Here is a 26342-nt window from a genome sequence, read left to right on the forward strand (position 1 = left end):
CAATTATTCATAGCATTAGTGCTGTATTAGCACCGTTTGACTTTTCATTTGGTTTACAGTAATATTTGATACTGTACCATTATATCAACTTTTAAAGATAATGGTAGAACATTTTCATATTAAATTAGGTTTTACTTTTTCATTTTGCTTGCTGTTCTTTGCATTTGGTGTGTTGATGATTGCATGAGCACAAGCTTTTGGTTTTGCATGGAAATAACTTGACTTTCACATTTGATGTGTTTGTAACTGTAATCTACTGACTACAGTATGTGTGCCTGTGGCATTTTCCCAAACTTTAATTTTGTTTTGTATTTATCTCACTCTTTCATTCAGTTTTTGTTATCATTTCAGTGAATGTTTTCTTTCATTTACATTTGTCCTCAAGTGAATGAGAGTTCACAACTATTTATATCTCAGACTTTTTTTGCCATAGCATCTGAGGATTCAAACAGAAAACAATATAATTTCTAAAAATGTCAAACTGTTATGATTTCTACTCAAAAAATGAAATTGCTGTTCTGATTTGTCACTTGACAATCTTGAGATGGTTTATCTCCACCTTCTGTCGTCATTTGGTTTGTATTTTATTGTTTGTTTGCTTGATTTAATTATTTGTTTGTTTATCCCCTTTGTTTGTACTTTATTTACATTCTCTTTTGTACTTTTGTTTCCTCGCGCCCTTCTTCATATATGAGGAATATTCAGTTCAACATATAACATGTTTAAGCAAGTTATTTCCTAGCCATCTATTTTCATACGGTTTATCTTCTTTTTGCTTTGCTTTGCTGTTGCTGTGCCAACCTCAAAGTCTCCTGGATCCATCAGTCAAATGTAATGTCTGTCATTTTCATGTGAACCAGCCTCCTTGTCCTTTCAACTGAAGATAAATACTTATTCTCCTGCCTTGACCAGAGATTCTTCTTATCCCCCCTTCATTTTCCTTTTTTTAAATTTAAAAGATGATGATGAAACAGAGTCAACTGATCTATCCATCCTGCAAACACAAATGGTGAATGACCCCGCCACATTAGCAAGTCCAGACCTTCTCTCGGAGGTGTCTGACATGAAACAAGACCTTGCCAGAGTGTCGGCTATCCTTACAACTGACTTATCTGAACAACCTGACTCTTTAGATGACACAAAGCAATCACAGACCGTCAGAAAAGTGCATGAAGATCTTGAAGAATCGTTTGAAATCATGGGAAAAGTAAAGGAGGATCTGGAAAAAGTTGGTGAAATACTGCGAGGAGAAACATTGTCAGAAACTGGAGAGGAGAGAGACACCCAATGGTCAAAAAACAAGAAAGAGGAATGGGAAGATCTCAGTGACCCCGAAATCACACAGGCTAAAGCTAACACTGACTCTCAGGAAATCACCTCCACGTCTTCAACATCAGTGAAGGACATGCCTAGTGCAACTGCTCATCTTAGTGCAGACCTTGATCATCATTTCAATAACACACTTGTGGTGTCCGATCATCTTTCAAAACATGAAGTTACACAGGATAAATCCAATGAGATTGTGGCGACCAGAACTGATGGTAGGCGGCCTAAGGTCAAAAAGCCTGCTAGGCGAAAGATTAGGGACAGGGAATTTGCTGGTGAAAGCTCAGAGGAATCTCTGGATGAACTGGAGAGGTTCAGCTCTGAAGAATCTCTGGATGGAGACATCATTCTCAGTCAACCTGAATCCACCACAGGCCCATTCCCAGCCTCTCCTCTGGTGGAGGAGAGACCTATGGGCTCAATTAAAGACAGGGTAAAAGCACTTCAAAACAAAGTTGAAGAAGAGGAGGGATTAAGCCGTAAGCGAAAGCCTCCACAAGTAGCTGGTATTCAAAGTAAGTCTTATCTGAAAGAGAGTGAAGAACCTCCTCCAAAGTCCCCCAAATCTCCCAGATCTCAGACTGAGAGGCTGGAGGAAACGATGTCTGTGAAGGAACTAATGAGAGCATTCCAGGAGGGCCAAGACCCATCCAAAAGCAAATCTGGCCTTTTTGAGCACAAAGCCATGAAAACAACCACAGTGATCTTTCAAACAAACCATGACGATGATGGTCAATCAAGCCAAATTACCTCAAAATGTATTTCTTGGCAGCAAGACATCCGTTCAGATGTTGTTCAGTCTGACAAAATTGAGGATGGCCTTGACACAGTTGCTCCTGGGCATGATCTGAGCATTTCTGAGAAAACACATTTAACTCCTGATTTAATTATGTCAGACAAACCAGCCATAAATCAAACTGGCATCCCAGAAAAACTGCAGATTGATAAACCTTGCATCAGTTCAGATACATCGCAGAGTTCAGATTACAAGATCAATTTGCAGGATGCTGAAGTGGACAGTAACACTTACCCTGACTCAAGAGCAGCAGTGAACATGTCCAGCATGATTTCAAATCTCAGTCAAGACCTAGGGCAGTACCTGGAGAAAATTCCAGAAGTTACTAGTGAATCTTCAGATCAAGAGATTGTTCAGGAAACTTTTAAAGAATCTATTGTAAGGAAAGTGATTTGCCAAGATGAAATACAATCTGAAATTACAGAAGATTTTCAAAATGACACACTCATTTCTAGTTCAATAAAATTACAAGTGGAAGAATTTGGCATGGCCTCTCATCTTACTCAAGACCTGGACCAGTATCTAGAAAAAGTACAAACAACAACTCATTCATTAGATCAGGATGTGGTACAGGAAAGATTTGAAGAGGTTATTTTAAGAAGAGCTGTCAGCACTCCTGAAAAACCCTCTGTTCCAGAAGAGGTTGCAAAAAACATACCTGTTATTAGACCAGCGGAATCAGAGAAGGAAGATTTAAGTCCTTTTCCACCACAATTGCAGGAGTCAATTCTGCAAGAGATCAGACTAGACAGAAACACTTCCCCTGAGTCAAAGACAACAGTGAAAGACATGTCTGGAATGCTCTCACATCTGTCTGGGGACCTTGATCAGTACCTAGAGAAATCACCATCAGCACCTGATCATTCTCCTGATAAAGACATGGTCCAAGAGACCTTTGAACAAGTTGTGTTAAGCAGGGTTGTCAGAGGAGATGACAGTCAGTCAGAGGCAAGTCAGGTGTCAGAGACAATGAGAAGTGATGTTGTTGAAGGCACATCACAGAATGAGAGGTGGATGCATACCTCAGATCAGATACAGGAGCCTTTATATGAAGAGTTTAAGATAGCTAGAGAGACATCCCCCACATCATCAGCACCAGTGAAAGACTCGTCTGGGATGGTGTCACATCTTACTGGCAATCTTGACCTGTACTTAGAGACAATACCAGCTGTCTCTGATGATTTTGCAAATCAAGGCATTATAGAGGAGACATTTGAAGAAGTTGTGTTGGGTAGAGTCATTACCACAGACGGTGAAGAATCAGAGGCATGTCAGTTTGAGAAATCAGAGGATAGCTTAGAAACATCACCAACAGATGAGTTTGGTCGCAGTTCTACAGACCTGTACTTAGAGAAAATACCAGCTGTCTCTGATGATTGTGCAAGTCAAGGCATTGTAGAGGAGACATTTGAAGAGGTAATGTTAAAAAAGGTCACCATTGTAGATGATGAACAATCAGCACCAGTGAAGGACATGTCTAGCATGCTCTCACATCTTACAGGAGACCTGGACCAGTACTTAGAGAAAATACCAGTTGTGAATGAACAGTCTACAAATCAGGGGATTTCCGAGGAAAAGTTGGAAGAGGTTGTGTTAAGTAGAGTAAGAAGTACAGATTATACACAATCAGAAGACTTCGAAAAGCCTGCGAGCAGTTTAGAAGATTCACCAAATAAGGATCCAGTTTTAGAGCAGTCACAACAAGCTCCCTTCCAAGAAGTTAAAATTGACAGAAAATCCTCCACCTCAACAGCTTCAGTGAAGGACATATCTAGCATGGTCTTACATTTAAGTGGAGACCTAGAGCAGTATCTAGAGGAGGTACCTGCTGTATCTGATCGTTTGTTAAGTCAGGAGATTGTTAAGGAAAGTTTTGAGGAGGTTGTTCTAATGAGAACCATCAGTGATATTGACAATCAATCAGAGGTGTCCGAAACATTTCAGAGTGAGATGCCAGAGACTGAGTCAGGGGTAATTAATGGTGAGGAAAGGGTAACTAGTTCTGGAGATTTAAATATTCTATCTCCAGGGCTGAGCCGAGACCCTATGTCATTAGAGGAGTTTCAGATTAGCCCAGACAGGAGAACCTCTGAGGACTTCAGTGCTGACATCAAAGCAGAATTAGAAGCAAATCCTGAGTACCACATTTTCACGCAGACGTCTACCACAGTGGACAACAACTTTATATTTTGCTCAGGGATTAACAATTCACAGATTGAATACCAAAGAGAGAGTAGTATTGAGATAGAATCTGACACAGATTTATCTTCTAGATTGGATGATGAGTTTCAGTGCAAGGATCTTGATGCTGGTCCTGAGCTTGATGGAGATGAAGTTGGCTCCAGTTCATCAACTATAGATAAAGGAGAAAGACATGAGGGATATTCTGAATTTCCCCAAGAAATCCCCAATGCCCAGGAGGAGAATGACAATGCTGTACAAAGTAATTCCAGAATCCCTACCAAAATTTCAGATTGTATGACTGGAGACTCATTTGGCTCCTCTTTCTCAGGAGAGTCCGTGGTATCCGTACTAGACAGACAAACAACTGTAAGCTCTGGAACAGAGGGAATAGATACCCCACCCAGACCTTCAAACTTAGACGCTCTGTGGTCTGATAATGCCAGTGTGGGTCGTAGGGACTCCCTGGAGGTCAGTCCTGTCATAGAGGATGGCTCTTCACATAAATCTCCTGACTCGCTTGAGCCAAGTCCAACCAAAGACTCTCCCTGTCCAGACTCCCTGGAGGGAAGCCCCACAGGAGAGAGGGAAGAGTTTTTCTCAGAACCAAAGCAAGCTGCTCAGTCTACCGACAGTCCACTCAGTGCTGGATCAGGGATTGAAGTTGACTTTCAAAGAGGAGTTGATTCCTCTGAAGATTGCGATCTTGAGTTTGGTATTCCATCTCACCAACAGTGCCTTCCAATGTCCACAAAGCTATCGGCTTCCTCCTCAGACAATGCGGACACAGACATGGACCAACAGAACTCAGAAACAGATCAGAAGCAGCTTACTCCAGAAGAGGAAATGTTTAAAATGGCAGCAAAAATCAAAACATTTGACGAAATGGAGAAGGACGTTAAAAGTAAGAAGGAGGTCAGGTTTGCTCTAGAGGAGCCAGAGGATCACATGAGTCCATCACAAACCCAAGATGACTGGATGGCATGGGAAGCCGATCCCAAAGACCATTTTGATATCACAGCTGACCCCAACCAAGTGCTGCCATCATCTCCCAAAAGTGAAAGCCATAGCCTTCATGAGGTTAAACTACTTCAAGGATTCTTAGAGGATGATTCACCTGGGACCACAAACCAGGAAAAAGATGCCTTTGAACACAGAGAGGACTATACAGAGGATATTACATCTATGCAAACATTAGTGGATGACAGTGAGGAGAATTGTTTAGAGCTGTTGAAGTGCCTTACCTCTACTGAAGAGGCAGGAAAACAAGAAATGCCCAGCTACTCAGCCACTGACAATAATACCATATCTGTCGTCTTAGATGATAGCAGTGGAGCCATCATAATACCATCTGTAAAACAAGACGATCACTCTGCTGACCTCCCTCTCTGTCCGCAAGCTGTAACACAGAATCTTCAGGAAGATCTTAACACGAAAATATGCATTGAGGAGGGAGATGTAAGTTATCAGGTTTCACAGGCTGCCGATCATGACACACTGTCAACGGGCATCCCTGAGGATATTAAAGGAGATCTGGTCCCATGGAGTGCTGATCTAGAAGATGATGAAAGTTTTAAGGCACGAGTGGAAGATGAAGAAAGGAGGGTTTTTGGTCTTCCCTTGGAAGAGTTGCCCCAGCGGCAAACACCAGATACCACACCAGGGCGAACGCCCACAGAAGAGGGAACCCCAAATCCATTCCTTTTCCAGGAGGGGAAGCTCTTTGAGATGACCAGAGGTGGTGCCATTGATATGACCAGGAGGAGCTTGGAAGAAGAGATTGAAGAGCGAGCTTTTTTCCCATTAAATGATGACGATGTGGAGGAGGACACAGAAAAGAGTGACATGGATGCAAGCGAAGACTCTGAAATGGACAAAAGAGACTCCGTGACAGAGGATCAAACAAAGGAAGAGTTCGATTCTCCACCGCAGACCTCCAACTTCCCAAATGACACTCCAGCTGACTCACTTGACGTTCAGCCTTGTAGCCCCAACTATTCACACCAAGAGAGAGATTTCCTTGAACCTCCCGATACCTCAGTTTCCACTATAATGGATGTGGACACAGCCAGCTCTACTGTCACACGGTCTGTGTACTCAGATCAGGATTCTGAATCCTCTGACTCCTCTAATGAGGATGAGCCGCAATCTGTTATTGAAATTCCCTCCCTAACCTACGACGTGCTGGGCCACAGCAGTCTCAGTGAATCCACTGCATCTGAAATCTCAGATTCCCCTCATGAGGATATCTCTGTGTTTTCAGTAGAAATTAAATCCAAGTCAAAGATTCCAGTAAAAGCAGGTTCAGTGAAATCAGGCATAAGCTCTGCTAACAAATCAGAGACTCCTCTACTGGAGCTTCGTTCAAAGTCTGAAGAACACACAGGGCATCTCTTATCTACTACACACACTCGTAGTCTTTCAGAGAGGAGTCAGTCCTTGACCAAACCAAAGATCTCTAGCTCAAGACTCCCGGTCATAGGTAAACACAGACATTCACATTCTTCTTACACTGAAAAAATCCAGCGCAGTATCTCACACGAGCAAACCGTTACATCTGGTCACATCAGTAAGACCTCTGGCAACAAGGAAAACTCAGAGTTCCCTGCCTCTGGAGACGCCAAGCAGAATGAGAGAGCCTCTTGTGCTCCAGATGCAGGGAGTAGTTCTATTCCAGGGGTACGGCCTCCCTCCATTACAGATGATGTCTTTGAGTCAAGGCCCCACTGGGACAGTTGTGTGGAGACTCAGATGCAGCGCGTCTCTGACAGCGATACCTCAGAACAATGTCAAGGTATCATCTCAATGGGTCTGTCCCCGTCTCTTTCTCCTCTGCTTCCCTCAACCAAAAGACCTCTTTTTCCTGCCTTAGTGTCCATCGTCACCTCTTTGTTGTTCTGTTTTGTCACTGTGTTGTGTGTTGTCTTGTGGTGTCTTGTGTGTTGTTGTCTTGTGTTGTCCTCTGTGTTTCTGTGTGTTCAGTTATCAGCTCACTTTTTTCTGCTGCCTTTCCATCTTTGTGTACATTTCCAGCCATCTTTGTGTACATTTCCAATCTCAAGATTGACTCTCTCCCTTTTTAGTTTAACGTCAGAAATGCTCTGATCATAGAATTAAACTACTTTGCATGTGGCACTGTATACGTCAAATTCAACATGTGATAACCCATTTTTATAAGCATTACTTAATTCCACAGTCATTTGCATGGAACGTCTTTCTAACCCAAACATGAAAATCTAACATAGTTTTTATAACATGCTGTTGCTAGTTTCAGCCTTGTACTTTGCACTCCTTTTACAGGTGTGAGTTCCATGCATGTACAGTGGAAAAAGAAATGACATAAAAATTATCAAATTATAAATGATGAGTGCACCACTTCCATGTTTAAGGTCTCAAGATTAGTGGGTCCTTATGTATATCCACATCTCTAAACTTTTATTTTAGTTTACCATATTTCACTGTTGCATAAATCCAGGATTTTGAAACATAACAGGGTCGAATTATGTTAACATAGTCGTTTTAATCAGAACACATAAGTAGATTGATTATAGTTCTCCTCAGATAGCAGCTGAAGTGAATTAGAAAGGTCTATTTTTTTTTCAATCAGATCGCATAAGTAGATCATAGTTCTACTCAGACAGCTAAGTATGGAAACAATCAGGGCCAGATCCATTTCAGAAGCAACTTCCATCTGGGGAATGTACCATCATATTATCATATACTCCACATAAACAATACTGGGTTTCTGATTGACCCTACCTACTGCTTCTGCTCTTTAGCTTAATTAATAACAACATCAGTTGGTCTTAAGGCATATGCATATGTATATGTTAACATTGTGAAAAGTACTTAGTAATCTCGAGGTACTAAACATGAGTGTGCTACTCTAGATTCCTTGGTCAAGTTTTTTCAGTCATCACAGATCAGCTAGTTTGTGCCATTCTTAATAAAAATAGAACTGACCATGACAAAGAAGCAACACTTAGAGGTTTTTAGACAGATATTTCCACTTTCAATTAATATATAATACATTGAGTTTTAGCAGCATATGAGGCCTCAGGCCTTACTGTTATCTTACTCTTAATGATTTGTGTAAATTTCCAGTGGACTGGCAAGAAGATGCAGACAGAAAGGAAGAAACATTGGCAATAGTTTCTGACCTCCTTGGGTTTAGTTGGACTGGTAAGTCTCATATGCTAATGAATGTGGATGTGATGACCAACAATCTCCCTGATATTATATATAGACTGTTTTTAAATTAATCTTACTGGATCCGAGCTTGCTCGCAAAGAGGGATTCTAAAAGACAAGATTCAATAATTGTGTGAAATTCTCCAGAGCTGGCAAAAGAACTGGAGTTCAATGAGGATGAAATACAGCTGGTGCGATCAGAGAACCCAAACTCCTTGCAGGAGCAAAGTCAGGCACTACTGCAGCGCTGGGTGGAGCGTGAGGCGAAGCATGCCACTGGTGAATACGAGCTCATCACCCTTTTCTACATTTGTACATACTACCCAAACCCTATTCTTAATCTGCTTTGAATTAAAAAATGTCTGGTACCACTTAACAATAAGGCTCCATTATAATGGTTTATAAATGGTTTATAAATAGGTTATTAATTAGGTTGTAAACCCTTTGTAAGTCATTAATAAGCCCTTATAAATGAGTTACAAACACAGTTTTTATACATTGATGCGAGCTCACTATTTGGGAAGATCCCCATCTTGGCAACCCATTGTCTATCCCTTAACTTGCTCTACTAACCCAAAACCTATTCTTAATCTGCTTTGATATAAAAAATGTATTAATGTGAGGATAGGCATAAATCATTTGATGTCATTTATCCTCACAGAGGATTGCTTGATCAAGAGGCTCACTGCAATAAATCGCATGGACATAGTCCACCTCCTTGAGACACAGATGAACAAGTCGGTCCAGGAGCAGACCTCACGGACTTATGCAGAAATTGAGAGGACGCTTGATCACAGTGAAGGTCAGCTAATGCAATAAACACATAATAAAAACATTCAACACGGTATTGCATTTATGTGCTATGTTTTGAGGCCACATCATTTGGCATCAAGTACTACACCGCAGTGGTTACTAAGCAGTGGCTACTAAGCAGTGGCTTAATGACAACATCAAATGCACATATCTTTGTTGTACTGCATGAGGAAGTTTAAACATCTAGCTATTCAGTTAACAGTGGGGGTGTTGTGTGTATTCATTCAAACTTTTCTGTATGTTTGTGTCCAGCTCTCTCCTCAGTTCATGAAGATGTAGAAAGTCCGCGACTGGTAAGAAGGGTGGAATCCTCACAACGGCAACCTCCGGCGGTTTCGGAGGAAGACCTGTCTGTGGCCTCTCTCTTGGACGTCCCGTCCTGGTCAGAGCCTGTGGGGCACACCCATTCTGAAAGCATGCATGGGGACCTCTTAGAAGAACTTGACATTACACAGTAGGTCGAAATACTAAACATTTAGTAAAGAAATTATTTGATTTGATCTTTGTTGCCATTTTATTGAAGTAAACCAGCATTGACATACACCTCATTTTCCATTTTCCTTAGGGACTTTATCACCAACCCATGGGCTGCTCGAGAGATGAGGGCTGGGTCATCAAATGAGGCACTTGACAGACAAGTAAGTCATCTACATTTTGACAGTACTGCTGAGCCTTCGAAGTTGATGTCTCAAGTGTATGATCCACAGTACAGAAAGGTCTCCCCACCGCAAAACACAAATCCTATGACAGAGTCCACAGTTGGTGCTGCTGCACCAGAACCATGGGACTTCACTGAACATGGATGGATGTTGAGAAAACATCCCCAAAATACAATGGGCGCTGAGGAACTCCAAGGCGATCCAAGGTCATCATTTCCCAGACCTGTTAATCCACTGTCTCTTATACCTATTCGAGACTTTGGCCATTGCCTCTCAGAGTCAGACCAAGCTGAGACAGATTTCAGTGAGCTATTAACTGAACTCAGAGAGGACCTCGTCGACATGAACTTAAGCAGTGTAGTTTGTGAGCATGGTCACATAAGATCAACTGAGAATCACACAGTTTCTTTAGCCATTGTAGAGGATGACGACCCAGATAAACACTTTACAAACGCCAAACTTGGTGGGGCAAGCAAGGCTTTGAAGGCCCAAACTGGTCCCAGGGAAGAACCCCTCATACCCTTTATTGATGAACTTGGTGAAACCACAAGTCTCTATCAGGATTTTCTCAATAAATCAGCAGCAATCAAGTCTGAGAAGAGCATTTTAACACAAGAAAGACTCCCTTTCCAAGGTCCTGAATCATTACAGGGAGCCTCAAAACCATGGGACACCCAAACAGACACATCATCACAACCCCATCATGGCAACAAACATGACCAGCTGGTAAATGACTCTGCAAGTACATCAAGTGGGCAAACAGATAAGGATAATCCAGTAGTGCGAGCAAAGACATCTTTTATCAGCCAGGAAAAAGCACACATATCAAATGTATTTATGCCAAGGACTTCCAGGTCAGGTAATAAGGCATCTGCACTCCCTGCATCTCCCTCTGAAAAAGTAAAGTTCTCGCATCCCCAGCCATTCTCACAACCTTTAGAGCATGCTCTTTTCCCAGTGGAAGAGATAATGCTTGCAGAGGCTGTGATATCCAAACTAGACTTAAGATTGCCTCCTGAAACACCCCTCTTAGGAGAGGAATTGTCCTTGGGTGTTTCTTTAGTTGGCAGCCCCTGGGACCCAGGGTTAGAAGGGCATTTCAATGAAAAAAGGCCTTGTTTACTCAATACATGTATGAAAGAGAATGTAGGTGAAATGAAGCTAGAGCCTAGCATTGAGCCACAGCTGATGCCTTGCATTGCAAAGTATAGAAATGTGCCTGAAGTCATGGTGGCCCGAAGTGGAAACTTACCATCAGCACTGGCCTCAGAAGTTAGAGAAAACAAAGACATAGGTTTTACACCAGAAGCCAGTAGACCAACTTCTCCAGAATCTATTGCATCTCAGAATGAGTTTAGGTCCATGTCTCCTGACTCCCCAGTGCCTGACTACAGAGTCCCTGAGTGTATCAATTCAATTATTGGCTTTAGACCATGCTCTCCTGGATCTGTATATTCTGAAAATGGATACTCAGATTCAGACATAGGAGAGTTGTACTCTGAGTACACGTTAAACTCACCAGAATATGCAGACTCTTTGTCATCAGAGGATGAGGTATTATGTCCTGACTCACCAATTCCTCAGTTCAAATTTACCCAACCTGAAGTATTAATTTCTGTGGTTGGATCAGCATCTTCCTCCGTTAATTCTTTAGCCTCTGAAAGTGACATTGAGTATGATGTCTATTCTGAAGAGTGGCCCAATGAGACAAGGCTGCCTTCACCAGGAATAATGCCACTTGATGGACATAGACCACTGTCACCTGATTCCCCTGTTCCTGAGTTTGGCCATCCTACTTCTGAACAGTTCATCTACATGACTGATGGGTCTTTATCTCCTTCGTCTCTAGCATCAGACATTGAATACACTGAATTTTGTCTTGATAAGTTGTTCAATGAAGACAGAACGTGGTCTCCAGATTCATCATATTCACCAGATGCATGTAGACCTCTGTCTCCTGATTCACCTATTCCTGCCTTTGTTTGCCCAATATTTGACCAGTCTGTCTTTGGAAATAGTAGTCCATCATCTCCCATATCTCTAGTATCAGAAAATGAATACTCTGAAATGTGTCTTGAAGAGTGGTTCAGTGAAGACAGACCAGAGTCACCAGAATCAGAAATAAGCACCAACAGGACTGCCAGAGGTCTGAGTGAGCATAGAACAAAATCACCAGACTCCCTGACATCTGAAAATGACCCCTCTTTATCTTTCCTTGAATGGTTAGAGGAGGAAAGAAGGTCCTCACCAGAAGCCTTTACATCATTAGATGAATATACACCCCTGTCTCCTGATTCCCCTATTCCTGAATTTGGCTGCCATACATTTGAACAGATAAACTTCACAGGTAGACGATCATCATCTCCTGTATCTCTAGCGTCAGATATTGAATACTCTGAACTTAATCTTGAGGAATTGTTCCAAGAGGGGATAATAGATTCACCAGAACCATTGTGTTTATGTGATGAAGGTAGACTTCTGTCTCCTGATTCACCTATTCCTGACTTTGGTCTTGCTAAATTTGAGACGTTAATCTACACAGGAAGTAGATCATCCTCTCCCACATCACCAGTCCTAGACATTGAGTATCCTGAGTTGTGTCTGAATGAGTTGTTTGATGAAGACAGATCGTGGTCTCCAGATTCATCATATTCACCAGATGCATGTAGACCTCTGTCTCCTGATTCACCAATTCCTGCCTTTGTTTGCCCAATATTTGACCAGTCCGTCTTTGGAAATAGTAGAACATCATCTCCCATATCTGTAGTATCAGATAATGAATACTCTGAAATGTGTCTTGAAGAGTGGTTCAGTGAAGACAGACCAGAGTCACCAGAATCAGAAATAAGCACCAACAGGACTGCCAGAGGTCTGAGTGAGCATAAACCAATATCGCCAGACTCCCTCACATCTGAAAATGACTATTCTTTATCTTTCCTTGAATGGTTAGAGGAAGAAAGATCGTCCTCACCAGAAGCCTTTACATCATTAGATGAATATACACCCCTGTCTCCTGATTCCCCTATTCCTGAATTTGGCTGCCATACATTTGAACAGATAAACTTTGCAGGTAAACGATCATCATCTCAGGTATCTTTAGCGTCAGATATTGAATACTCTGAACTTAATCTTGAGGAATTATTCCGAGAAGGGAGAATAGATTCACCAGAACCATTGTGTTTATGTGAATCAGGTAGACCTCTGTCTCCTGATTCACCTATTCCTGAATATGGCTGCCACACATTTGAACAGTTAAGCTTCACAGGTAGACGATCATCATCTCCCATACCTCTAGCGTCAGATGTTGAATACTCTGACCTCTGTCTGTCAGAGTTGTTGGACGAAAACAGACCAGATTCACCAGAATCAGTTATTTTAGATGATGAAGCCACCAGTAAAGATGTAACTGAATATAGACCATCGACACCGGAGGAAACAAAGCATTATACAATTAAAATTATACAGCTGGATATAGGTAATGAACCAGACTGGTCAGTACAAGCTACCCCAGTTACCACAGTACACTCAACACAATGCTCAGACTCGAAAAGTGCATTACGTAACATAGCAGGTAGAGAAATAGTAAAAGAATTAAGTGAACAAATGGTCCTAACATCCCAGTCAGCAGCATCACAATGTGAAAATAATGAATCAGGGCAGGTTTATTCCAAAATCCACAGCACTCTTTCACATGACTTGTGTGCAGACAAGGACAGATTTCTCTCTCCTGATTCAGATACTCAAGACATAAATTCTCCCATTGACAGTAGGCAAAAGGAATACTCCAGAGATCATGCAAACAGACCTCTATCACCAGAATCTTTGTCTTCTTATGATGACTATTCAATGTATGAACTAGAGGATCTCAGATCATGTTCACCGGAACCATTGTGTTTATGTAATGAAGGTAGACTTCTGTCTCCTGATTCACCTATTCCTGACTTTGGTCATGCTAACTTTGAGACGTTAATCTACACAGGAAGTAGATCATCCTCTCCCACATCACCAGTCCTAGACATTGAGTATTCTGAGTTGTGTCTGGATGAGTTGTTCAATGAAGACAGATCGTGGTCTCCAGATTCATCATATTCACCAGATGCATGTAGACCACTGTGTCCTGATTCACCTATTCCTGAATATATTCCTTCCACATGTGACCAGCTGATATGTTCAACTAGCAGATCATCATCTCCAATATCTTTAGCATCAGACATTGAATACTCTGACCTCTATCTTGAGGAATTTTTCCAAGAAGGGAGAATAGATTCACCGGAATCATTGTGTTTATGTGAATCAGGTAGACCTCTGTCTCCTGATTCACCTATTCCTCAATATGGCTGCCATACATTTGAACAGTTAAACTTCACAGGTAGACGATCATCATCTCCCATATCTCTAGCGTCAGATGTTGAGTACTTTGACCTCTGTCTGTCAGAGTTGTTTGACGAGGACAGACCAGATTCACCAGAATCAGTTATTTTAGATGATGAAACCACCAGTAAATATTTGACAAAATATAGACCATTGACACCGGAGTCACTGATATCTGAAACAGACTATTGCTTATTTTTCTCAAAGTGGCTTGAAGAAGTGAGAGCCTTCTCTCCTGAATCTATTTCATCACTCGATGAATACAGGCCACTCTCCCCTGACTCACCAGTTCCACAGTATGAAATTCCATCGACTATCTCATTGCACTCCACTGGTATCCAAAGCTCATCTCCCATTTCTGCAATATCAGAGAGTGAGAGTGAAGAGTATTATCTGGAAGACTTCTTCCATGAGGACAGGCCTTCGTCTCTTGAGTGTAATTTCTTCACTAGAGCCCTTACTCCTGACTCTCCTGTACCTCAGTTTAATATGTCTACAGTGCCTGCCATTCAGTGGAACAGATCTGCATCTCCTCAGTCAGCATCATCAGACATAGAGTACTTTGATACCAACTGGAACTATGTGCCATATGAGGTGAGACCAGAGTCCCCTTTATCATGGTCAGATGAGGCATTAAGCAATGTGGTTGGTGAATGTGTGATGGCACTCCGACCACTGTCACCTGATTCTCTATCCTCAGAGTCTGACTACAAGCTGTCTTTCCTGGAGCATTGGTTGAAAGAGGTGAGACCATCCTCACCAGGTTCTCATACGTCATTGGAGTTTAGACCTCTCTCTCCTGACTCTCCAATTCCTCAATATGCTAACTATTTGCCTCAGAACATATTGACAGGAGCAGTTAAAAGTGATCTGGGCCCATCACCCGTACCAACATTATCCGATGATGAGTCCTGCTTTTCTTGGGATTATGATGAGGGTAGGCCACAATCTCCTGATTCAATCATAGATGAAAGTAGCCGTCTTCCTATATCTCCAGATGCTGCAGGCTTTGTGATTAGTAAAAATGTTCCAAACTCAGGAGAGTCATCTGATACTTCTTTAAAGAGGGGGCCGGGATCAAAATCTCTTGAGAGTGAAATGGGGCCACCAGTAAAAATCATGGCCTTGGAAAGTGTAGGGGCAGTGTCTGCTGATATTTCATTTCCCAAAAAGTATAGACTGGTATACAAAACCATACCATGCAAGCTGATATCCCATATGTATGACCCACCTTTTAAAGGAGAACATCTCTGTTCTAAGGCGGGAATTTTTGAACAAATAGTTTACACTGAAAGAACAACAGAAAGAGAAGAGGCCGATGAGTGTAGTGATCAATTCCATATGAGTGAGGAAGTTCATGCAACTATTGTTGTTGCTGAAACTTTAAGTGACTTTACAAGTAAAATGATACCAACAGTGCTGTCAGTACAGTTGTCAGGCTTAAAGTCTGAAGTAATTATTTCTTGTCGAGATGAACTTATCTCCACTCTGCCATTGCAGCCCTCAGAGCCTGGACAACTAGGAAGGCATTATTCTTTTACATCTGATTCTGAGTCTTTACCTTCTAAATCATCTTCTGTCTACAGGTCACCATCATGTCAATCGGTAATTTCAGATAGTGATGGAGCCCTCTTATCTGTTGAAGATTTTTTTGTAGTTATCCGACCATCATCCCCAGAATCCTTTACATCAGTTAATGAGAGCAGACCCCTCTCTGTAGATTCTCCAGTTCCACAGTACGAAAACTGTCTGGACACTTATATGTTATCATTTAATGAATACCCATCTTCCCCTCCTGAATCTGTATCATCAGAGATTGAATACTCTGAACTTGGTATCGAGGAACTATTCAGCGAGACCAGACCAGATTCACCTCAGTCACAGCCTCCAGACTTTGAATCTGAAAATCGATCTCTATCTCCAGACTCCTTAAGTAGATCTGAAGATTATGCTGAGGATTTCCTGGAGTGGTGTCAGTGGTGTAGGTCAAGTTCACCTGAGTCTTTGGCTGAATTGAATGAGTTCAGGGCCCTCTCACCCGACTCACCTGTCCCTCAGTATGAATGTCCTTTGGTGGTTAGTATAACTCACTCCGCACATCTCAGGAGCACATCACCGGCATCTCTAACATCAGAACACACAGAAGAAGAGCTGTTTTTAGAGTTTTTCACAGACAGAAGGCCCATGTCTCCTGAACCCCCTACTCCTGAATATATTCATTCTACATGTGACCAGCTGATATGTTCAACTAGCAGATCACCGTCTCCCGATTCTTTAGCATCAGACATTGAATACTCTGACCTCTATCTTGAGGAATTGTTCCCAGAAGGGAAAATAGATTCACCAGAACCATTGTGTTTATGTGATGAAGGTAGACTTCTGTCTCCTGATTCACCTATTCCTGACTTTGGTCATGTTAAATTTGAGACGTTAATCTACACAGGAAGTAGATCATCCTCTCCCACATCATCAATCCTAGACATTGAGTATTCTGAGTTATGTCTGAATGAGTTATTCAATGAAGAGAGAACGTGGTCTCCAGATTCATCATATTCACCAGATTCATGTAGACCTCTGTCTCCTGATTCACCTATTCCTGCGTTTGTTTGCCCAATATTAGACCAGTCTGTCTTTGGAAATAGTAGAACATCATCTCCCATATCTCTAGTATCAGATAATGAATACTCTGAAATGTGTCTTGAAGAGTGGTTCAGTGAAGACAGACCAGAGTCACCAGAATCAGAAATAAGCACCAACAGGACTGCCAGAGGTCTGAGTGAGCATAGACCAATATCACCAGACTCCCTCACATCTGAAAATGACTATTCTTTATCTTTCCTTGAATGGTTAGAGGAAGAAAGAAGGTCCTCACCGGAATCATTGTCTTTATGTGAATCAGGTAGACCTCTGTCTCCTGATTCCCCTATTCCTGAATTTGGCTGCCATACATTTGAACAGATAAACTTTGCAGGTAAACGATCATCATCTCCCGTATCTTTAGCGTCAGATATTGAATACTCTGACCTCTATCTTGAGGAATTATTCCAAGAAGGGAGAATAGATTCACCAGAACCATTGTGTTTATGTGAATCAGGTAGACCTCTGTCTCCTGATTCACCTATTCCTGAATATGGCTGCCATACATTTGAACAGATAAACTTCACAGGTAGACGATCATCATCTCCTGTATCTCTAGCGTCAGATGTTGAGTACTCGGACCTCTGTCTGTCAGAGTTGTTTGACGAGGACAGACCAGATTCACCAGAATCAGTTATTTTAGATGATGAAGCCACCAGTAAAGATGTGACTGAATATAGACCATCAACACCGGAGGAAACAAAGCATTATTCAATTAAAATTATACAGCTGGATATAGGTAATGAACCATACTGGTCAGTACAAGCTACCCCAGTTACCACAGTACACTCAACACAATGCTCAGACTCAAAAAGTGCATTACATAACATAGCAGGTAGAGAAATAGAAAAAGAATTAAGTGAACAAATGGTCCTAACATCCCAGTCAGCAGCATCACAATGTGACAATAATGAATCAGGGCAGGTTTATTCCAAAATCCACAACACTCTTTCACATGACTTGTTTGCAGACAAGGACAGATTTCTCTCTCCTGATTCAGATACTCAAGACATAAATTCTCCCAATGAAAGAAGGCAAAAGGAATATTCCAGAGATCATGCAAACAGACCTCTATCACCAGAATCTATGTCTTCTTATGACGACTATTCAATGTATGAACTGGAGGAACTCAGATCATGTTCACCGGAACCATTGTGTTTATATGATGAAGGTAGGCTTCTGTCTCCTGATTCACCTATTCCTGACTTTGGTCATGATACATTTGAGACGTTAATCTACACAGGAAGTAGATCATCCCCTCCCACATCACCAGTCCTAGACATTGAGTATCCTGAGTTGTGTCTGAATGATTTGTTCAATGAAGACAGCAGGTGGTCTCCAGATTCATCATATTCACCAGATGCATGTAGACCTCTGTCTCCTGATTCACCTATTCCTGCGTTTGTTTGCCCAATATTTGACCAGTCTGTCTTTGGAAATAGTAGAACATCATCTCCCATATCTCTAGTATCAGATAATGAATACTCTGGAATGTGTCTTGAAGATTGGTTCAGTGAAGACAGACCAGAGTCACCAGAATCAGAAATAAGCACCAACAGGACTGCCAGAGGTCTGAGTGAGCATAGACCAATATCACCAGACTCCCTCACATCTGAAAATGACTATTCTTTATGTTTCCTTGAATGCTTAGAGGAAGAAAGAAGATCCTCACCTGAAGCCTTTACATCATTAGATGAATATACACCCCTGTCTCCTGATTCCCCTATTCCTGAATTTGGGTGCTATACATTTGAACAGATAAACTTCACAGGTAGACGATCATCATCTCCTGTATCTCTAGCGTCAGATATTGAATACTCTGACCTTTACCTTGAGGATTTGTTCCAAGAGGGGAGAATAGATTCACCGGAACCATTATGTTTATGTGAATCAGGTAGACCTCTGTCTCCTGATTCACCTATTCCTGACTTTGGTCTTGCTAAATTTGAGACGTTAATATACACAGGAAGTAGATCATCCTCTCCCACATCAGCAATCCTAGACATTGAGTATTCTGAGTTGTGTCTGAATGAGTTGTTCGATGAAGACAGATCGTGTTCTCCAGATTCATCAGATTCACCAGATGCATGTATACCTCTGTCTCCTGATTCCCCTTTTCCTGAATATGGCTGCCATATATTTGAACAGTTAAACTTCACAGGTAGACGATCATCATCTCCCGTATCTCTAGCGTCAGATATTGAATACTCTGACCTCTGTCTGGCAGAGTTGTTGGACGAGGACAGACCAGATTCACCAGAATCAGTTATTTTAGATGATGAAGCCACCAGTAAAGATGTGACTGAATATAGACCATTGACACCAGAGTCACTGATATCTGAAACAGACTATTGCTTATTTTTCTCAAAGTGGCTTGAAGAAGTGAGATCCTTCTCTCCTGAATCTATTTCATCACTCGATGAATACAGGCCGCTCTCCCCTGACTCACCAGTTCCACAGTATGAAATTCAATCGACTATCTCAATGCACTCCACTGGTATCCTAAGCTCATCTCCCATTTCTGCAATATCAGAGAGTGAGACTGAAGAGTATTATCTGGAAGACTTCTTCCTTGAGGACAGGCCTTCATCTCCTGAGGTTAATTCCTTCACTAGAGCCCTTACTCCTGACTCCCCTGTACCTCAGTTTAATATGTCTACAGTGCCTGCCATTCAGTGGAACAGATCTGCATCTCCTCAGTCAGCATCATCAGACATAGAGTACTTTGATACCAACTGGAGCTATGAACAAGTGCCATATGAGGTGAGACCAGAGTCCCCTGTATCAGGATCAGATGAGGCATTACAAAATTTGGTTGGTGAATGTGTAATGGCACTCCGACCACTGTCACCTGATTCTCTATCCTCAGAGTCTGACTACAAGCTGTCTTTCCTGGAGCATTGGTTGAAAGAGGTGAGACCATCCTCACCAGGTTCTCATACGTCATTGGAGTTTAGACCTCTCTCTCCCGACTCTCCAATTCCTCAATATGCTAACTATTTGCCTCAGAACATATTGACAGGAGCAGTTAAAAGTGATCTGGGCCCATCACCAGTACCAACATTATCCGATGATGAGTCCTGCTTTTCTTGGGATTATGATGAGGGTAGGCCACAATCTCCTGATTCAATCATAGATGAAAGTAGCCGTCTTCCTATATCTCCAGATGCTGCAGGCTTTGTGATTAGTAAAAATGTTCCAAACTCAGGAGAGTCATATGATACTTCCTTAAAGAGGGGGCCGGGATCAAAATCTCTTGAGAGTGAAATGGGGCCACCAGTTAAAAGCATGGCCTTGGAAAGTGAAGGGGCAGTGTCTGCTGATATTTCGTTTCCCAAAAAGTATAGACTGGTATACGAAACCAAACCATGCAAGCTGATGTCCCATATGTATGACCCACCTTTTAAAGGAGAACATCTCTGTTCTAAGGCGGGAATTTTTGAAGGAATACTTGACACTGAAAGAACAAAAGAAAGAGATGAGACAGATGAGTGTAGTGATCAAATCCATATGATTGAGGAAGTTCCGGCTTCTATTATTGTTGCTGAAACGTTAAGTGACTTTAAAAGTGAAATGATACCAGTAGAGCAGCCTCTAGACTATGAATCTGAAAATCGATCTCTATCTCCAGACTCCTTAAGTAGATCTGAAGATTATGCTGATGATTTCCTGGAGTGGTGTCAGTGGTTTAGGCCAGCTTCACCTGAATCTTTGGCTGAATTGAATGAGTTCAGGGCACTCTCACCCGACTCACCTGTCCCTCAGTATGAATGTCCTTTGGTGGTTAGTAGAACTCACTCCGCACATCTCAGGAGCACATCACCGGCATCTCTAACATCAGAAAACACAGAGGAAGAGCTGTATTTAGATTTTTTCACAGACAGAAGGCCCATGTCTCCTGAATCCCCTACTTCTGAGTATGTTCATTCTACATGTGACCAGCTGATGTGTTCAACTAGCAGATCATCGTCTCCGGTATATTTTGCGTCAGATATTGAATCCTCTGACCTTTATCTTGAGGAATTATTCCAAGAAGGGAGAATAGATTCACCGGAACCATTGTGTTTATGTGAATCAGGTAGACCTCTGTCTCCTGATTCACCTATTCCTGACTTTGGTCATGATACATTTGAGACGTTAATCTACACAGGAAGTAGCTCATCCTCTCCCACATCACCAGTCCTAGACATTGAGTATTCTGAGTTGTGTGTGAATGAGTTGTTAGATGAAGACAGAACGTGGTCTCCAGATTCATCATATTTACCAGATGCATGTAGACCTCTGTCTCCTGATTCACCTATTCCTGCGTTTGTTTGCCCAATATTTGACCAGTCTGTCTTTGGAAATAGTAGAACATCATCTCCCATATCTCTAGTATCAGATAATGAATACTCTGAAATGTGTCTTGAAGAGTGGTTCAGTGGAGACAGACCAGAGTCACCAGAATCAGAAATAAGCACCAACAGGACTGCCAGAGGTCTGAGTGAGCATAGACCAATATCACCAGACTCCCTCACATCTGAAAATGATTATTCTTTATCTTTCCTTGAATGCTTAGAGGAGGAAAGAAGGTCCTCACCAGAAGCCTTTACATCATTAGATGAATATACACCCCTGTCTCCTGATTCCCCTATTCCTGAATTTGGGTGCCATACATTTGAACAGATAAACTTTGCAGGTAAACGATCATCATCTCCCGTATCTTTAGCATCAGATATTGAGTACTCTGAACTTAATCTTGAGGAATTGTTCCAAGAGGGGAGAATAAATTCACCGGAACCATTATGTTTATGTGATGAAGGTAGACTTCTGTCTCCTGATTCACCTATTCCTGACTTTGGTCTTGCTAAATTTGAGACGTTAATCTACACAGGAAGTAGATCATCCTCTCCCACATCACCAGTCCTAGACATTGAGTATTCTGAGTTGTGTCTGAATGAGTTGTTCAATGAAGACAGAACATGGTCTCCAGATTCATCATATTCACCAGATACATGTAGACCTCTGTCTCCTGATTCACCTATCCCTGAATATATTCCTTCTACATGTGACCAGCTGATATGTTCAACTAGCAGATCATCGTCTCCCATATCGTTAGCATCAGATATTGAATACTCTGACCTCTATCTTGAGGAATTATTCCAAGAAGGGAGAATAGATTCACCAGAACCATTGTGTTTATGTGAATCAGGTAGACCTCTGTCTCCTGATTCACCTATTCCTGAATATGGCTGCCATACATTTGAACAGTTAAACTTCACAGGTAGACGATCATCATCTCCTGTATCTCTAGCGTCAGATGTTGAGTACTCTGACCTCTGTCTGTCAGAGTTGTTTGACGAGGACAGACCAGATTCACCAGAATCAGTTATTTTAGATGATGAAGCCACCAGTAAAGATGTGACTGAATATAGACCATCAACACCGGAGGAAACAAAGCATTATTCAATTAAAATTATACAGCTGGATATAGGTAATGAACCATACTGGTCAGTACAAGCTACCCCAGTTACCACAGTACACTCAACACAATGCTCAGACTCAAAAAGTGCATTACATAACATAGCAGGTAGAGAAATAGAAAAAGAATTAAGTGAACAAATGGTCCTAACATCCCAGTCAGCAGCATCACAATGTGACAATAATGAATCAGGGCAGGTTTATTCCAAAATCCACAGCACTCTTTCACATGACTTGTGTGCAGACAAGGACAGATTTCTCTCTCCTGATTCAGATACTCAAGACATAAATTCTCCCAATGAAAGAAGGCAAAAGGAATATTCCAGAGATCATGCAAACAGACCTCTATCACCAGAATCTATGTCTTCTTATGACGACTATTCAATGTATGAACTGGAGGAACTCAGATCATGTTCACCGGAACTATTGTGTTTATATGATGAAGGTAGACTTCTGTCTCCTGATTCACCTATTCCTGACTTTGGTCATGATACATTTGAGACGTTAATCTACACAGGAAGTAGATCATCCTCTCCCACATCACCAGTCCTAGACATTGAGTATTCTGAGTTGTGTCTGAATGAGTTGTTCAATGAAGACAGAACGTGGTCTCCAGATTCATCATATTCACCAGATGCATGTAGACCTCTGTCTCCTGATTCACCTATTCCTGCGTTTGTTTGCCCAATATTTGACCAGTCTGTCTTTGGAAATAGTAGAACATCATCTCCCATATCTCTAGTATCAGATAATGAATACTCTGAAATGTGTCTTGAAGAGTGGTTCAGTGAAGACAGACCAGAGTCACCAGAATCAGAAATAAGCACCAACAGGACTGCCAGAGGTCTGAGTGAGCATAGACCAATATCACCAGACTCCCTCACATCTGAAAATGACTATTCTTTATGTTTCCTTGAATGGTTAGAGGAAGAAAGAAGATCCTCACCTGAAGCCTTTACATCATTAGATGAATATACACCCCTGTCTCCTGATTCCCCTATTCCTGAATTTGGGTGCTATACATTTGAACAGATAAACTTCACAGGTAGACGATCATCATCTCCTGTATCTCTAGCGTCAGATATTGAATACTCTGACCTTTACCTTGAGGATTTGTTCCAAGAGGGGAGAATAGATTCACCGGAACCATTATGTTTATGTGAATCAGGTAGACCTCTGTCTCCTGATTCACCTATTCCTGACTTTGGTCTTGCTAAATTTGAGACGTTAATATACACAGGAAGTAGATCATCCTCTCCCACATCAGCAATCCTAGACATTGAGTATTCTGAGTTGTGTCTGAATGAGTTGTTCGATGAAGACAGATCGTGTTCTCCAGATTCATCAGATTCACCAGATGCATGTATACCTCTGTCTCCTGATTCCCCTTTTCCTGAATATGGCTGCCATATATTTGAACAGTTAAACTTCACAGGTAGACGATCATCATCTCCCGTATCTCTAGCGTCAGATATTGAATACTCTGACCTCTGTCTGGCAGAGTTGTTGGACGAGGACAGACCAGATTCACCAGAATCAGTTATTTTAGATGATGAAGCCACCAGTAAAGATGTGACTGAATATAGACCATTGACACCAGAGTCACTGATATCTGAAACAGACTATTGCTTATTTTTCTCAAAGTGGCTTGAAGAAGTGAGATCCTTCTCTCCTGAATCTATTTCATCACTCGATGAATACAGGCCGCTCTCCCCTGACTCACCAGTTCCACAGTATGAAATTCAATCGACTATCTCAATGCACTCCACTGGTATCCTAAGCTCATCTCCCATTTCTGCAATATCAGAGAGTGAGACTGAAGAGTATTATCTGGAAGACTTCTTCCTTGAGGACAGGCCTTCATCTCCTGAGGTTAATTCCTTCACTAGAGCCCTTACTCCTGACTCCCCTGTACCTCAGTTTAATATGTCTACAGTGCCTGCCATTCAGTGGAACAGATCTGCATCTCCTCAGTCAGCATCATCAGACATAGAGTACTTTGATACCAACTGGAGCTATGAACAAGTGCCATATGAGGTGAGACCAGAGTCCCCTGTATCAGGATCAGATGAGGCATTACAAAATTTGGTTGGTGAATGTGTAATGGCACTCCGACCACTGTCACCTGATTCTCTATCCTCAGAGTCTGACTACAAGCTGTCTTTCCTGGAGCATTGGTTGAAAGAGGTGAGACCATCCTCACCAGGTTCTCATACGTCATTGGAGTTTAGACCTCTCTCTCCCGACTCTCCAATTCCTCAATATGCTAACTATTTGCCTCAGAACATATTGACAGGAGCAGTTAAAAGTGATCTGGGCCCATCACCAGTACCAACATTATCCGATGATGAGTCCTGCTTTTCTTGGGATTATGATGAGGGTAGGCCACAATCTCCTGATTCAATCATAGATGAAAGTAGCCGTCTTCCTATATCTCCAGATGCTGCAGGCTTTGTGATTAGTAAAAATGTTCCAAACTCAGGAGAGTCATATGATACTTCCTTAAAGAGGGGGCCGGGATCAAAATCTCTTGAGAGTGAAATGGGGCCACCAGTTAAAAGCATGGCCTTGGAAAGTGAAGGGGCAGTGTCTGCTGATATTTCGTTTCCCAAAAAGTATAGACTGGTATACGAAACCAAACCATGCAAGCTGATGTCCCATATGTATGACCCACCTTTTAAAGGAGAACATCTCTGTTCTAAGGCGGGAATTTTTGAAGGAATACTTGACACTGAAAGAACAAAAGAAAGAGATGAGACAGATGAGTGTAGTGATCAAATCCATATGATTGAGGAAGTTCCGGCTTCTATTATTGTTGCTGAAACGTTAAGTGACTTTAAAAGTGAAATGATACCAGTAGAGCAGCCTCTAGACTATGAATCTGAAAATCGATCTCTATCTCCAGACTCCTTAAGTAGATCTGAAGATTATGCTGATGATTTCCTGGAGTGGTGTCAGTGGTTTAGGCCAGCTTCACCTGAATCTTTGGCTGAATTGAATGAGTTCAGGGCACTCTCACCCGACTCACCTGTCCCTCAGTATGAATGTCCTTTGGTGGTTAGTAGAACTCACTCCGCACATCTCAGGAGCACATCACCGGCATCTCTAACATCAGAAAACACAGAGGAAGAGCTGTATTTAGATTTTTTCACAGACAGAAGGCCCATGTCTCCTGAATCCCCTACTTCTGAGTATGTTCATTCTACATGTGACCAGCTGATGTGTTCAACTAGCAGATCATCGTCTCCGGTATATTTTGCGTCAGATATTGAATCCTCTGACCTTTATCTTGAGGAATTATTCCAAGAAGGGAGAATAGATTCACCGGAACCATTGTGTTTATGTGAATCAGGTAGACCTCTGTCTCCTGATTCACCTATTCCTGACTTTGGTCATGATACATTTGAGACGTTAATCTACACAGGAAGTAGCTCATCCTCTCCCACATCACCAGTCCTAGACATTGAGTATTCTGAGTTGTGTGTGAATGAGTTGTTAGATGAAGACAGAACGTGGTCTCCAGATTCATCATATTTACCAGATGCATGTAGACCTCTGTCTCCTGATTCACCTATTCCTGCGTTTGTTTGCCCAATATTTGACCAGTCTGTCTTTGGAAATAGTAGAACATCATCTCCCATATCTCTAGTATCAGATAATGAATACTCTGAAATGTGTCTTGAAGAGTGGTTCAGTGGAGACAGACCAGAGTCACCAGAATCAGAAATAAGCACCAACAGGACTGCCAGAGGTCTGAGTGAGCATAGACCAATATCACCAGACTCCCTCACATCTGAAAATGATTATTCTTTATCTTTCCTTGAATGCTTAGAGGAGGAAAGAAGGTCCTCACCAGAAGCCTTTACATCATTAGATGAATATACACCCCTGTCTCCTGATTCCCCTATT

At 41.8% G+C, this 26342-nt stretch overlaps 1 protein-coding gene across 1 annotated transcript in view; it reads left to right on the plus strand.

Moving 5' to 3' along the window:
- The window catches only part of ank2a (ankyrin 2a, neuronal), a gene marked incomplete at its 5' end in the record, with an annotated part of 98860 nt that overhangs the window by 35023 nt on the left and 37495 nt on the right, over window positions 1–26342 (plus strand). Inside the window, 6 exons of the mRNA XM_080859067.1 lie at window positions 960–7097; window positions 8408–8485; window positions 8641–8772; window positions 9155–9295; window positions 9559–9760; window positions 9872–9944. Coding sequence (XP_080715193.1) covers window positions 960–7097; window positions 8408–8485; window positions 8641–8772; window positions 9155–9295; window positions 9559–9760; window positions 9872–9944 — 6764 coding nt within the window. The remainder of the gene's footprint in view (window positions 1–959; window positions 7098–8407; window positions 8486–8640; window positions 8773–9154; window positions 9296–9558; window positions 9761–9871; window positions 9945–26342) is intronic.

Source organism: Sprattus sprattus (assembly GCF_963457725.1).
Source record: "Sprattus sprattus genome assembly, chromosome: 20".
NCBI classification, from domain to species: Eukaryota; Metazoa; Chordata; class Actinopteri; order Clupeiformes; family Clupeidae; genus Sprattus; species Sprattus sprattus.